A 13,131-nucleotide genomic window follows, 5' to 3' on the forward strand; every position below is an offset into this window, starting at 1 on the left:
AGATTTTCCTGTGCTTTTCTTGCTATGCCCTCAGTAGCATAAACTTCACAGTATTGTAAATTGCTTCAAGACTTTTTGAAGAGAGAAGCAATGTATACATTTATTAAAAATTCAGCCTTTGAAGGAAATGGCTATCTGCTTCTGTTCATAAAATTCATGAATAACACAAGTAACAACAGAATAGCACAGGTTTTCAACATGAATATATGTGCATATCATTTAACTAATTATGCAGTTCTATATTGGAGTGGTCCATTTATTTCTATGAATATTTTCTGTTTCCTCTGGAGTCCCCTCTGGGGGTAAACAAATGTGTCTGTTTCAGTTTCTCACTTTTTCAGTTCAATTTGTCCCATTTCAGTATCAGTTGGCAATTAAAAAAAAAAATCCACATGAAAATGTTAAAACATTTTGTGTATGCTTCTCTTAATATACACATTTATGAATTTTCTCTAATATAGTGCATTTCCTTAGGTATATTATTGAAAATAATGTACAAGTCTTGGATTGGAAAGCTGCACCACAAAATTAAGAGAAGTGTAAATTTTGAAGGATAGCAGCACATTGGCTCATGTATTGGAGTGCAATTTTCCTTTACTTGATACTTGATATCATTGGCCATTGGGAACAATAGACCTTTTTCAGGTGTCTGTTTTGGCACCTTTCAGTAAACTTTTAGAAAAATCATCCATAGTGCCTACGGCTGTCAGCTGATTCATTTTTATATCGATTAATTAAACTTGAATTTTATTAAAACACTGAATATAGATGTCCTTTTAAGGATAATGGAGAATGATTTTTTTTTTGTAAGGTGCATATTTAGGCCACATTTCAATATTTTCTTTTCAATAATGTGGCTATCCAGCATAGCAGACAAAAAAATATATTACAGAGCGGCAATGGTTTCAATAAATTATCCCAAAACACCAGTACCATGAAAGGGACAAACTGGCATTGAGTTTAAGCTAGGAACCGTGAACTTCAGCGGTCTTTTTGCTAGAAGAAAAATGTATCTGCTTCTAGTCAGAAGGGAAAGAGGCCTTTTTAACTAATATGTGCTACAGTAAGAAGAAAGGTGGCTAATCTGTGTGATCAGCAGGATGGTGTTATTTCCAGCTTTGGCTTTCCTCATTCATTTCGTGGTTCGGGTGAGATTTGGTCTTTAATTCAAGCTTCAGGTGACTGATAATGACTAGCACGGAAAAGGTGGGTAGATAGGTTATTGAGAATCTCTTGTTCTTGTAATGTCATTGATCACTAGTAGGTACAAAACAAACAAAAGGAAACCATACAATGCATAATAGTGCCCTGTTCCAAAGAGCCTCTTTAGTAGAGGTGCAGTGGGCTTTCACAAAGAAGAGGTCATTTTCTGCAGTGATGCCCTCCCTAAGGAGGCTCAACTGGTGCCAACATTATAAGCTTTTTGGCACCGGGTGAAGACCAGCATATTAGTGTCGGAATTTTTGATTAATTGGGGGAATTTTGCTGTATTCTGTTGTTTATATAAAAAAAATTCTAATCACTATTTATGCTGGTTTTAGATAAGATGGGAAAAAAATATCACATTGGGCGAGCCCCCAGGATTCTTACACTCTTGGTGGTGGTAAGTATTTCAAGCTTTTAAAAAGACTACTTTGTTTGTTTTGTGTTTATTAAAGTGTTACTGTACAAAATCTTATTTTTATTAAAAAATAACTGGAATCTACTGTTAATTTCTTTTTCGGAAAGAGTAATGTTTTCCAATATGGTGTCTCTTTCTCTGGGTTTCCCCACCCGCACCCCCAAGCTAGAAAAAAACCACACCTTTACTTAGTTGCTAGTTGTTTGTACACTTCTGAAGTCCAAGGGTAACTTGCAGAGAGTCTTTTTCTGACTGGGAGGTAGAGGAAGGCCCCTGCAGCTGCTAGTTCTCTGTCTGCTGGCTGGTCTCGGGTAGGTCTCTCCCTTGCCATGATGTTCTCCCTGGAAGGCAGGGGGAGCAACTTCCAAGACAGGTCCATGCAGAGGCCTAGGGTGGGGGGACAGGCAGCCGGATACATTTGCCCTGAGCCTTGGAGGGCTAGGCTGGCTCCGGGCCCCACCTGGGACCGGCTGCTTTTCTCTTTTAGTTTATAACTTTATTTTAGCAAGACTCCCGCCCCAAGCCTGATGAGCCCTGCATGGACCTGCTCCCAGAGGCCCTGGTCCCGTTTCTGATGAAAGTGATCAGACTGCGCTTCCTTTAACTCTGCAGAATTTAAAATAATTGCATGCATTTGTATACTGTATGTTAGCTTGGTTTTCACAGTCCTCCTTTTATTTTATTTTTTTAAATAAAAGCATAATTTTAAATGTTTACAATCTGTAATGTAAATAAACACTGGAGTAAAGTAATAGATTTTTATCCGTCCTGCTCTGCCAGCTCCCTTTCTGTCCCTTATATGAAAGTTTTGCAAGAGAATACATGCTGCACCCTGGAGGCTCAGGCTGGAAAATTGTTCATGAGCTTTTAAATGTATTTAAATCTTTTTCTGATGTTGTTTTAAGCTCTGGATTGATTGTTTGCTTTTAGAATAGGTGCTCCTAAAAAAAGCAGCAAAACCAACTTCACCTGTTGTTAGATTTTCTTGTTATCCACGAGAGTTTTTTAATCTTTTCTTCATGCTTAAATCACAAAATATATAATTTAGATATTCTTCATGCAGCACACCAAAATAATAAGTAAAATGTATAGATGTTGTTTAGTCTGTGTAATAGTCAGTTTAGTCTTTAGTGCTCTTAAGTTTGCAGAACTTCAGCAGTTTGTAATGCCAAAATGCTGATGCTGCCCAAAACATAGTCGGAAAGCATGAAGAGAGATGGTAATCAGTACTGTAATTACCATAATAATTTGTGCATATGTTTGGGATCATACACCTGAAATACATGTAAAGTGTTACAATGCATTTTTGTGTCGTCCCCCCCATTTTTAGTGTGTTTTGGGATCTCTATTGCGCAGCTCCAGAAAGACGTGAAACATGTGAACACTCAAGTGAAGCTAAAGCCTTTCATGACTATGTAAGTTTTATGCTTATTGACTCTGTTTTGCCTGTTGGTTTGTTCATAAGTAGAATCTGCAATGTATGTCGCACTTTCCCAGCATTTAGGAGAGGTTTCTTTTGCCAAGTTCTTCAGTTCCTGTGATACATAGAGGAAGGAAAACTTACCGTTGCTGTGAAAGAGTTTATTTTATGTAGGTTAGCAAGGGTTCATCCTTACAAAAACCTTCCAGATATCAGCCCTATGGTTAAAGTCAAAGTAGTCATACCTTCCTAAATTGAATATGTTTGGCATCGGCAGAGAAGAGTGGGAAGCGTAAGCAAGAGCAGATCTGTAGGCAAGAGCAAAATTATCTAAGGCTATAATTATTAACCAACATCACTATTGTCTGAAGGTAACTAACGAGGAAAAAATAGTTCATGGGGAAAAGCCAAAATCAATAGATAGAAGCATATGCAAATCTGTTAGTGGTCTACTTATGCAAGCTTTAAGAAATGGTTTGGGTGCTACTAGCTAGCAACTTGAGCGTAGTTTTTAAATGGATGTTTTTAAATGGATGGAAGCTAGGAAACAGGACTTCAGCACAAGATACCCTCAGGATATTGCCCCCTAGCTTTAAGATGAGGCTGTTGGGTGATTGCTTTATCTTAGACTTGGTGGTAGTCTAGAATACATTATTAAAGTAAAATATCATCATTTTGATCGGTGTGGTTGTAAGCAAGTATGCTTAGGCTTTTCTTTATCTCTGAAAATGTCACTGTCATGTGGTTTCAACTGTGATAATGCGTAGAATTTATAAATACTGATTTGATATAGTTTATATGTTCAAAGTTGGAGGATTTGATCATTAAAAGGATTAGTTAATTGTATAAACTAAATACTAATTTCCAAAACAATTTTTTTCATGCCTTGTACTCCTCTTCTCTGCTTCCTGTACTAGCCATGGTAATAGCCACTTTCAGATGGCACGCTAAACTATAGTGCAGTCGCAGACTTTGGGCTTTCAAATTCAGCGGTGCCCCATATGACTCCAAAATTTGGTGCCCCCCCCCCCGCACTCCGTTCTAAGTCACTGTTGCGGTGCTGAACCATTCTTGGTTCAGCTATCTGTGCATGTAAATGGCTCGCACTCCCCTAAATCCACCCCTGCCATAGCGACATGTCATCCAGGCCATGAGTGGGTGAAGTCCAGCACATGTGCTGCCACACCTGCAGATGTAAGGGAGAAGTGGAGCTGTGTATCATCCACAGATTGCTGACAACATACTGCGAAACTCTGGATGACTGCTCTCAGCAGATTCTTGCACTTAGTTCTCATCATGCTAAAATATGGTTTAGCAAAATGTCCAAGCTGGGCCTTTATCTTCTGAAAGAGTCTACTGTGCTGTTGACTCAATGGGGGGGAAAAGAGCTGTATCAATATGTGTTTACTGAAGAATCTGTGCTTTATAGGACCAGGCTTTATCCATGAATGGCCTGGGTCACATGTCACATTAAACATATTTGAAAACAATCTATGGTTTCATGTGAATAAGCAGCATGATGACACACACTTCTCAGCAGTTCCCACAGTGCGTCTTCCCTGTTCCTGCTGCAATGGCACAGATGAAGCAATCCAGAGTCTTCCTTATCATGCTGCTTGAGTTAGGGTTCATGGTTTGCATCCCTCCAAACACACAATGAACAGAAACCAATATTTGATCTTGGTTTGCTGCTTGTGGGGTGTTTGGGAGTGAAACAAGCCATGAGCCTGGGTTTGGCTGACACAAGCCGCACTCTGGCTTCACCTGTTCACTTTTTCATTTGTCAGCATTTCCCTAATTCTTGTAGGTTAGCAATAAATCAGAAATATAAAGGACGTGATCTAGCCGTGATCTAAGTCCTTTTGGATTTTTTTGTACAGACATGAGATCATTTTACAGTGCTTAACTTTGGTTAGGTTGCTCTCCACATTTGCATACTCCTGGGTGGCTGCAAAGGAGTATCTCTGCTTTATTAACAGGTTGCATGTTTGGGTAAGTGGATGCTGACTTCAATACAAATTTTAAAAATGTGCTGGAAGTGGGTTATGTCTGAAAAGAAAACTGCCAAAGGGTAGTCTTGGCAGCAGCATGAAATCACAAAGTGCCCTCCCCCCAAATCTAAATATGCTGCCTATTTGTTCCTTAGATAATCAAGTGCCCTAATGTGTATGTGACCTGAACTGGTATGGGACAGATAATCTGTGGGGAAAGGTTTAAATTAATACTATAAAAATGTATGAGAAAAGCTTAGGGAAGGTCCATATCTTAGTGCAGTAGAACATCTGCTTTGCGTACAGAATGTCCCTGCTTCAATTCCTGATATCCAGGTTGAGCTGGGACAGAAGCCTGCCTGAGACCCCAAATGTAGACTGTACTGAGCTAGATGAAGCTATGGCCTTGTTCAGCATAAGACAGCTGCCTATGTTCCTAATTCACATACTGTACAAGATTCCTTATTCTAGTTACCTTATGTGTATTAATGAGAAATCTCCAACTTGTATTCTGTGTTTTCCAGGCAGTGTAAAGCCACTGTAAAGGCAGCCTTTACAGAGTGAGTTTTGTTAGAAGACAGGATTGGAGACTTAGTGTTATACCGTATTTTGCGCCCCATAGGACGCTCCGGCCCATAGGACGCACCTAGTTTTTTTTTGGGGGGGGGAAATAAAGAAAAAAAAGTTTATTTCCCCCCCAGGTGCGGGGCTGGAAGAACCAGGTCGGGGAACAGTGGGAAGGCACGCTCTGCCTCCCCGCTGTCCCCCGAGCTTGTGGGGCTGGCGATGGGGAGAAGTGCGCTGATCCCGGGACTGCAGGCAGCTCTGCGCCGCCATCCGGAGCGGGGAGACTTAGCGCCCCGCTCCCGGTGGCTGCGCAGAGCTGCGCTGACCCCGGGACTGCAGGCAGCTCTGCGCCGCCATCCAGAGCGGGGCGGGGCTTCGCCCCCGGCTCCCAGTGGCCGCGCAGAGCTGCGCTGATACCGGGACGGCAGGCAGCTTCGCGCCGCCATCTGGAGCGGGGCGGGACTTAGCGCCCCACTCCAGATGGCGGCGCAGATCTGCCTGCCGTCCCGGGACGGTAGGCAGCTCCGCGCCGCCTTCTGGAGCGGGGCGGGACTTAGCGCCCCCGGCTCCCGGTGGCCGCGCAGAGCTGCGCTGATCCCCGGACAGCAGGCAGCTCTGCGCCACCATCCGGAGCGGGGCGGGACTTAGCGCCCCGCTCCCGATGGCCGCGCAGAGCTGTGCTGAGCCGGGGACGGCAGGCAGCTCTGCGCAACCCTCGGAGCCGGTCTCCCGAGGGTTGCGCAGAGCTTCCTGAAGCCTGGAGAGCGAGAGGGGACGGTGCGCACCGACCCCTCTCGCTCTCCAGGCTTCAGCGAAAGCCTGCATTCGCCCCATAGGACGCACCCAGATTTCCCCTTCATTTTTGGAGGGGAAAAAGTGCGTCCTATAGGGCGAAAAATACGGTAGTTTACAACTCTGGTTACAAAGTCGAGACCTCCGGGTATAGGGTTGTATACATATTCAATAAATAATAGTAAAAAGTACAAATAGTTTGGTGGCAGGTCGAAGCAAGCATACAGGCACCATTTGTTCCACAGGAATATCAGAGCAGTTTTATAAAATTCATCCAGCTAACCCCCCCCCCCCAGCAAAATCTAGCATGTTTTGCTTAAAGCACTCAACCCCCCCCCCCCAAATTTCCAGACCAGGCCACCCATTTTCAGTAAGAAATAGAGGGGCATGACTCCCTGGTATGTTGTGCAGTTTCTTAAAGCTCTCAATTACCTAGTACGCTACTCTCCATTGTCCTGGCTAACTGATTGTTTATACATCAAAAGCGGGGTCCATATATCCATCTTGTAATTCATTGGGTACATATCACTTTATACCTTGCATGTATTTGTCTGTGCACCTGGTGCTTCCTTGCATTTTTCCAGTTTATTTCCTTACATGATGTCAATGTCAATATCCCAATAATAGTGATGATCATGAGAAATTAAAAATCTGCATCTACTCAAAAATTAACATAAATATATTATAGCAAATATAAGCATGTTAAGTAAAATTAAGCCAGTACTTTCTTGAAAATAAGATGCATGCTTCTGCAAGTTGTCAGATTTTTATAGTTTGAAATAAATCTGAAGCAATTCTGTGTGGTATACAATTTCTGCAGTGGGGCGGGCGTTCCATATAATCATTATTCACATACAGTGGTACCTTGGGTTAAGAACTTGATTTGTTCCGGAGGTGCGTTCTTAACCTGAGGCGTGCTTTTGCTAATGGGGCCTCCTGCTGCCGCCGCGCCACTGGCACATAATTTCATTCTTATCCTGGGGCAAAGTTCTCAACCTGGAGCAACTGCTTCCTGGTTAGCGGAGTTTGTAACCCGAAGTGTCTGTAACCCGAAGTGTCTGTAACCAAAGGTACCACTGTATTTTAAAGTGTTAATATTAATGTATTAAAATATTTTAAGAGGTGTAAACTCCATGAACTGATGTGCTGCAAAATGTGGTTTCTGCTGTTGGAAGCAAAACATTTTCTGGAGATCCTACATGAAACCAAGAGGAATTGTGTATTCATAGCTGTCTGACCCCGTAGGACAAGCTTGTAATTTAATGTGAATTTAGATCCCACTCCCACCCGCCAACCTCTGTTGGAGCAGAAATGTGCTTTTCACATTTGTATAAAATTAGACTTTTGCAGTTTATCAGTCAGACACCCATGTGGTAGTTTGCCTTGATTTACTGAAATAAGAGTTGCTTGGATATTGAGCATGTAAACAAAACTGGATACTTTTTTCTTTTTAAATGCCTAGTGTTTTGTTTTTAAATCCTTGTACACTACAGTGGGTGCTTCTTTGTCTTATAGTTTGTTTCCTTTGTGTAGTTTAGAGTTGAGAGAAATGGCTACTTATTCCTTACATTTTATCTACCTGGGAAATTATTTTGCTCCTAACCCTGTAACTTAAGGTGGCTGTTAGTCTTTGCTTGATAACTGCTGTCACTTGACAATGCTCTTGTGTTTCTCAACTAAATCCAGTGATGTTGCTGGAGCAGTACGTCTCTGGCTTTTTGGATCAAATAACAGAAGCAAGTGAAAATTGCTTAGTTGTTCCCTGCAATCTCTCCTCCTTTGCTTCTCCTGGTGGGGGTGTTATCATGTTCTTCCCCATATTTAGTAGTCTTGAAGCATCTGGAAGCGACTAAAAGAGATCCCTAACATTCCTGCAGTAAGGCTGCAAACTGACATCCCCATCTGGGCTGGGACGGTGGTTGGGAGGGCTTGGACTGCACTGGAGGTAAAAGGGAGAGCCTGAGCTCATAGACAATCTGGACTCAAGCTCACACCGTGATGAGGGGAAGCCTAAGTTGGTGGAAGCATGCTGCAGTAGATTTAATCCTGTGCAGTGGCTTGTAGAAACAACAGCAACTTTTATTATATGGCCATATGCCCAGTAAATGCAGTAGCTAGTACATCCTCCTTTCTTTGACAAATGGGCACACAACTGGCAGTTGCACATATGCCACAAAAACAATTTCCTTACAATTTCAGAACTGTGAACAATTACAGAATGCGATTCATAAAATAATGGCTGTTGCAAATGGGCATATGCATTGCATCTTATTGGCTTTAAAACTCAACATCCATTGTCTGTTTTGAGTATTTTAAAATATTAAGGCCTCTTCTTAAAAAAGCACTTTCAAATAATGACTGTGTGTTGTGGTCTGTTCGTATCAGATCCTCAGATCTGTCTAGCATTAAGTAGAACAGAGAGGTAAAAAAATTAACAATTTGGATTCAAGTCTCAGAGACACCAGAACCTGTCTGGTTGGGGGGTGGGGGAAGAGGCAGAGATATGCAGCTCAAAGGCTGATTGTGACTCTGAGCTACTGCAGAGTATTGGATATTGGTAACTAATTTTCAGTTGTCCAGAATAATCCTTTAAAAATCTAGATAGAAATATGAATAGATAAAAAATATTTCTTTCTAGTTGTTGCTGGATTTGGTAGCCGTGAGGGAATTGTCTAAAATAATTAAATATGTAATGCATTCAAGTCACCTTAAGGAAAAATAGCCTTTAATTTTAGTTACTTGTAATTAAGCTATGGTACCATACGTAGGAGGGACATTGATGGCTGTTCCTGCTTCAGAGAACAGCTTCCATTTCTGACTCTGCAAGACCTCTGCTTTAATTTTTAATCCTGACTTGCCGGGCATTCAGATGCACTGCCTGTAACTATACTAGTATCAACATATTACTGCAAATGTTTGATGAACCATGGAATTAGTTCAGCATTCATTTCCAGTTACTTGGTTTCTAAATGTACTCTTTTGGGACCTAAACAGTGTTGTCAATATTATTTGTTGTAGTTGCTCAGCAGTTTTCTGTTTAATATTGTTCAGAGGTTTTTTGTTTGTTTTTAATTGCACCAACTGCCTTCCTGAAGGAACAGAATGAGTCCCATATTAGCACAAATGAAGAAATACATTTTCCCTTCATGTAGCCATTCATCAATATGGTATTTGAGCTCAATAATTTAAAATGGTTATGGTTTTCCTACAAGTTTTGGCTCAGTACAATAACAGTAGTCAAAATAAGCCTACCTTCTGTGTCAGGGGTGCCAACTTGCCCCTGCAATGAGGGGGCCTGGCATCACATAACCCGACCCGCCCTCATCCAGTGGGCCAGTGGTACCTGCAAAGCTCAGATTCCAGAAGCAATGGGAAAGCCAGCTGTGTCCTCTCATCTTCCTCCTCCTGGCCTAGGGAAAATGGAAGAGAGGGCGAGGATCCAGGAATTACCGTATTTTTTGCTCTATAAGACTCGCTTTTTCCCTCCTAAAAAGTAAGGGGAAATATGTGTGCATCTTATGGAGCGAATGCAGGCTGCACAGCTATCCCAGAAGCCAGAACAGCAAGAGGGATCGCTGCTTTCACTGCGCAGCAATCCCTCTTGCTGTTCTGGCTTCTGAGATTCAGAATATTTTTTTTCTTGTTTTCCTCCACCAAAAACTAGGTGCGTCTTATGGCCTGGTGCGTCTTATGGAGTGAAAAATACGGTAGCCAACCTCCTGGTGAAGAGCCATGATACAGCAGCACTTGGGCGGTGACAGCTTCTTCACCCTTCTTCCCACCTGATGCAAAGCCCCAGAGCTCAGGACCAGCTCCCCACCAGATTTCTCCCTCCTCACACTGCCCCCAGCCTAGGCAAGAGCAGAGCAGCCCAAGCAAGGGCGACCGCCTCCAGAAAGGTGATGAAGAAAGGCAGCTCCACTGGGAGAACAAGGGATGGGGAATCTGCGCTGGACCCACAGTGCCAAACATAGGAGTCAACTCTTCAGCCCCCACAATAAAATATTTGAGGAGGCCGCCCCCCAAGTTAATGGGCATCGCTATTCAAATGGTGTGTGTGCACTGTGTCATGTGATCGATTATGTGAGGTGGGGCTTACCTGGCCCCCCTCCCAATATTTTATTCTGGTGCCAAACGAGGACAAGTGGAAGAGCCCAACTTCAAACTCCGAGCCACAAGTTGAGGCATCGCTCCGCTTGGGGCAGCTCAGCCTAGCCCACCCTTCCCTGTCGCTCTCTGCAGCAAAAGCTGCCTGCTCCCTCTCTGCGGAACAGGTACCATTTTCCAGTTAGAAATTACAGTGTGGTGTGAGGGCAGACGGTGGAGAGCTGCCCTGCTCGGACTCCCAGAGAGTTCTTTTCCTTCCCTCCATATAACACACAAGTGCTTCTGAAGCCCTATTTGGAATTTAAATTTGCAGATCAACAATTGTGTGCGCGCGCACACACACACACACACACACACACACAACCAACCAACCAACATTCCAATGTAGAAGCGTCCCCTGTCTGAATTGCAAAAATGCCTATGCTTTCAGTTAATAAATTCTCTCTCTCCCTCTCTCTCTCTCTCTCTCTCTCTCTCCATTGACTACTAGTCAGGATTGTGCCATGTTCCCTGCCTTTCCCAGGGAGACTGTAGGCAGCTTGGGAACAGGAAGTGGTTGGGGTGTTGTTGTTGTTTATAGTGGGATTGGTTTTAACTCGGAAGCACAACTTGGGCTGGAAAAGGCCGCATGTGCTGTAGGGAATGCGTCTGCACAATTGCTGGACATGGAACAGTCAAAACTGTGGTTGGTTATCCAAAGGAGAGCTTTAGTTTGAAGAAACGAGCCAAGAGAAATGCATGAAAAATAAAACCACCGCACATAGGGGCAACACAAAGTGTAGTAGTGATACATACCAAATTTATTGCAGTGCATTGCAACATGCATTTTTTTCTCAATTGTAGCTACACTTTGGCTCTTTTAGGTCCTGTCCTAAATTTGTTCATTATGACTCATTATTTGAAACAGGGTAGACTGCCTTCTTTTTTATACTTAGGTTATGCATCTGTAGGTGCAATGCAGTTTCTGTTTGTCCACTAACTTGAAAATAATTGTAATAAAAGTCTGTACTAAATGTTAATTACTTAAATATCTTACTATTAATGTGCTGCAAACAGATTAATTAATTTTTGTATTTTAAAGTAACTTGGACTTCATCAAGTTCTGTTAGCCAGCAAACAAAGGAATGATTGAAAGATCCTAAGGATGGGAATTCTACATGCCTCTGGTCAATTGAGTTACACTTCCCACTCCCACCCTGTTGCCTCCTACTTTAATTATACCTAGTGATCTGTAGCACAATGTGTAAAGTATTTATGCCTACAGTTCTGAAACCTTCTTATGTCACAGCAAGAGCCTCCTCCAGACACGAAGTAGTAAATAATTTGAGCCCTCATAATTAAAAACGAAGCAAACGTGTCTCTCATTCTAGGCACAGAGCCAGGTAGACAATGGAAAATAGGATGAGCATGTTGTAAGCACATTCTCTTATGAGAAGGATCCCAGGACAGCTGAAGTGTTCCTAAAAGAAAAATAGAACTGCTCCTAAGAACTAATGAGAGCTCATGGATCCACTTGACAAGTGGATCGTGGGATCCACTTGGCAAGACCTAAGACCATCCTCTGTATGCGAATTCTGTCCTCTTGCGATTTGACTTTGACATTTGTTTGATATGTTTCCAAGTTGAAGTGCTTCGAATTATACAGCTTGCTTCATCCAAATTCTTGATGATTTGGCACTTTTTTATTCTTTCTCATGAGTTCTTGCTATTAGCGCCACTGTTCTCTTCATTTGAAAAAGTAGCTACTTGCTCTGATCTCTAGTAGAGGCTTTATGTATGCTATCATAGAAATATAGTAAAAAAATAATAGATTGAACATATAACACATAGCTTGAAGATAAACTTGTTTCCATGACGACGTTCTCTAAAATAGTTAAGTCTGGCAATAAGTAGAAATGGTGTTATGCAGTGATCATTAGGTCAGTCATCTGTTTATTGAATTAAAGATTATGGATTTACAAGATCTTCCCCCTTTTCTCTGCATTGCTACGATCTAGCCATGTGATTACATGGTAAATTTGCATGTTACTGGATTGCGTTTGTAGACACAAGTGTGTAAAATGTAGCTAAGCATTTGTATAATCTAAAATGATATTATGCTAATTTTATTTGGCAAAATGTATTTAAGCCTTTGAAATACTTGAATCTGTGCAATTCCAAACAGTACTTTTTAGAAGGTAATATAGTGGTGATTAGATTCACCATAAATCACGTTTGAATGTCTTAAAATTTTATACTCAAAACCTGGTTTCAGTTACTTTGAATCCATTCAGAACCAATATCTAAGGACAATATTCTAGGTACCTACAGTGGGCCACTCTCATGTCTGTGAACTTAAGCTAATCTACTAAAGTTGGTATCTTTGGTAAAGAAAAGGATGGTAACTTCTTGGAAATATGGAAATAATCAAAACTTCCAAAGTTAGACCTGATTAATATCTATGGCAGTGAGTTGAGTTACACCAGTCATTAAGCTGACAGCTATGATAGCATTTCCATCTGATTTTTTTTTTAATGAAAGCTTTGGACTTTGATGAGGTAGTATATCTTATATTTAGATTTTTATAATTTGTATATGTAAGTTTTGCTATATATGGTTGAAGGAAGCTCCCAACACTCTGTATTCGGTAGAAG

General features: G+C 41.8%; 1 protein-coding gene across 9 annotated transcripts in view; it reads left to right on the plus strand.

The window, feature by feature from the left end:
- The window catches only part of SSBP2 (single stranded DNA binding protein 2), a 122,386-nt gene that overhangs the window by 36,476 nt on the left and 72,779 nt on the right, over nt 1-13,131 (plus strand). For all 9 annotated transcript variants that reach the window (XM_081213452.1, XM_081213456.1, XM_081213453.1 and 6 more), the window contains 2 exons: nt 1,542-1,603; nt 2,952-3,036. In XM_081213452.1, the coding sequence (XP_081069578.1) occupies nt 1,542-1,603; nt 2,952-3,036 (147 nt within the window). The remainder of the gene's footprint in view (nt 1-1,541; nt 1,604-2,951; nt 3,037-13,131) is intronic.

The sequence above is a fragment of the Podarcis bocagei genome (assembly GCF_964188305.1).
Source record: "Podarcis bocagei genome assembly, chromosome: 11".
Taxonomy (NCBI): domain Eukaryota; kingdom Metazoa; phylum Chordata; class Lepidosauria; order Squamata; family Lacertidae; genus Podarcis; species Podarcis bocagei.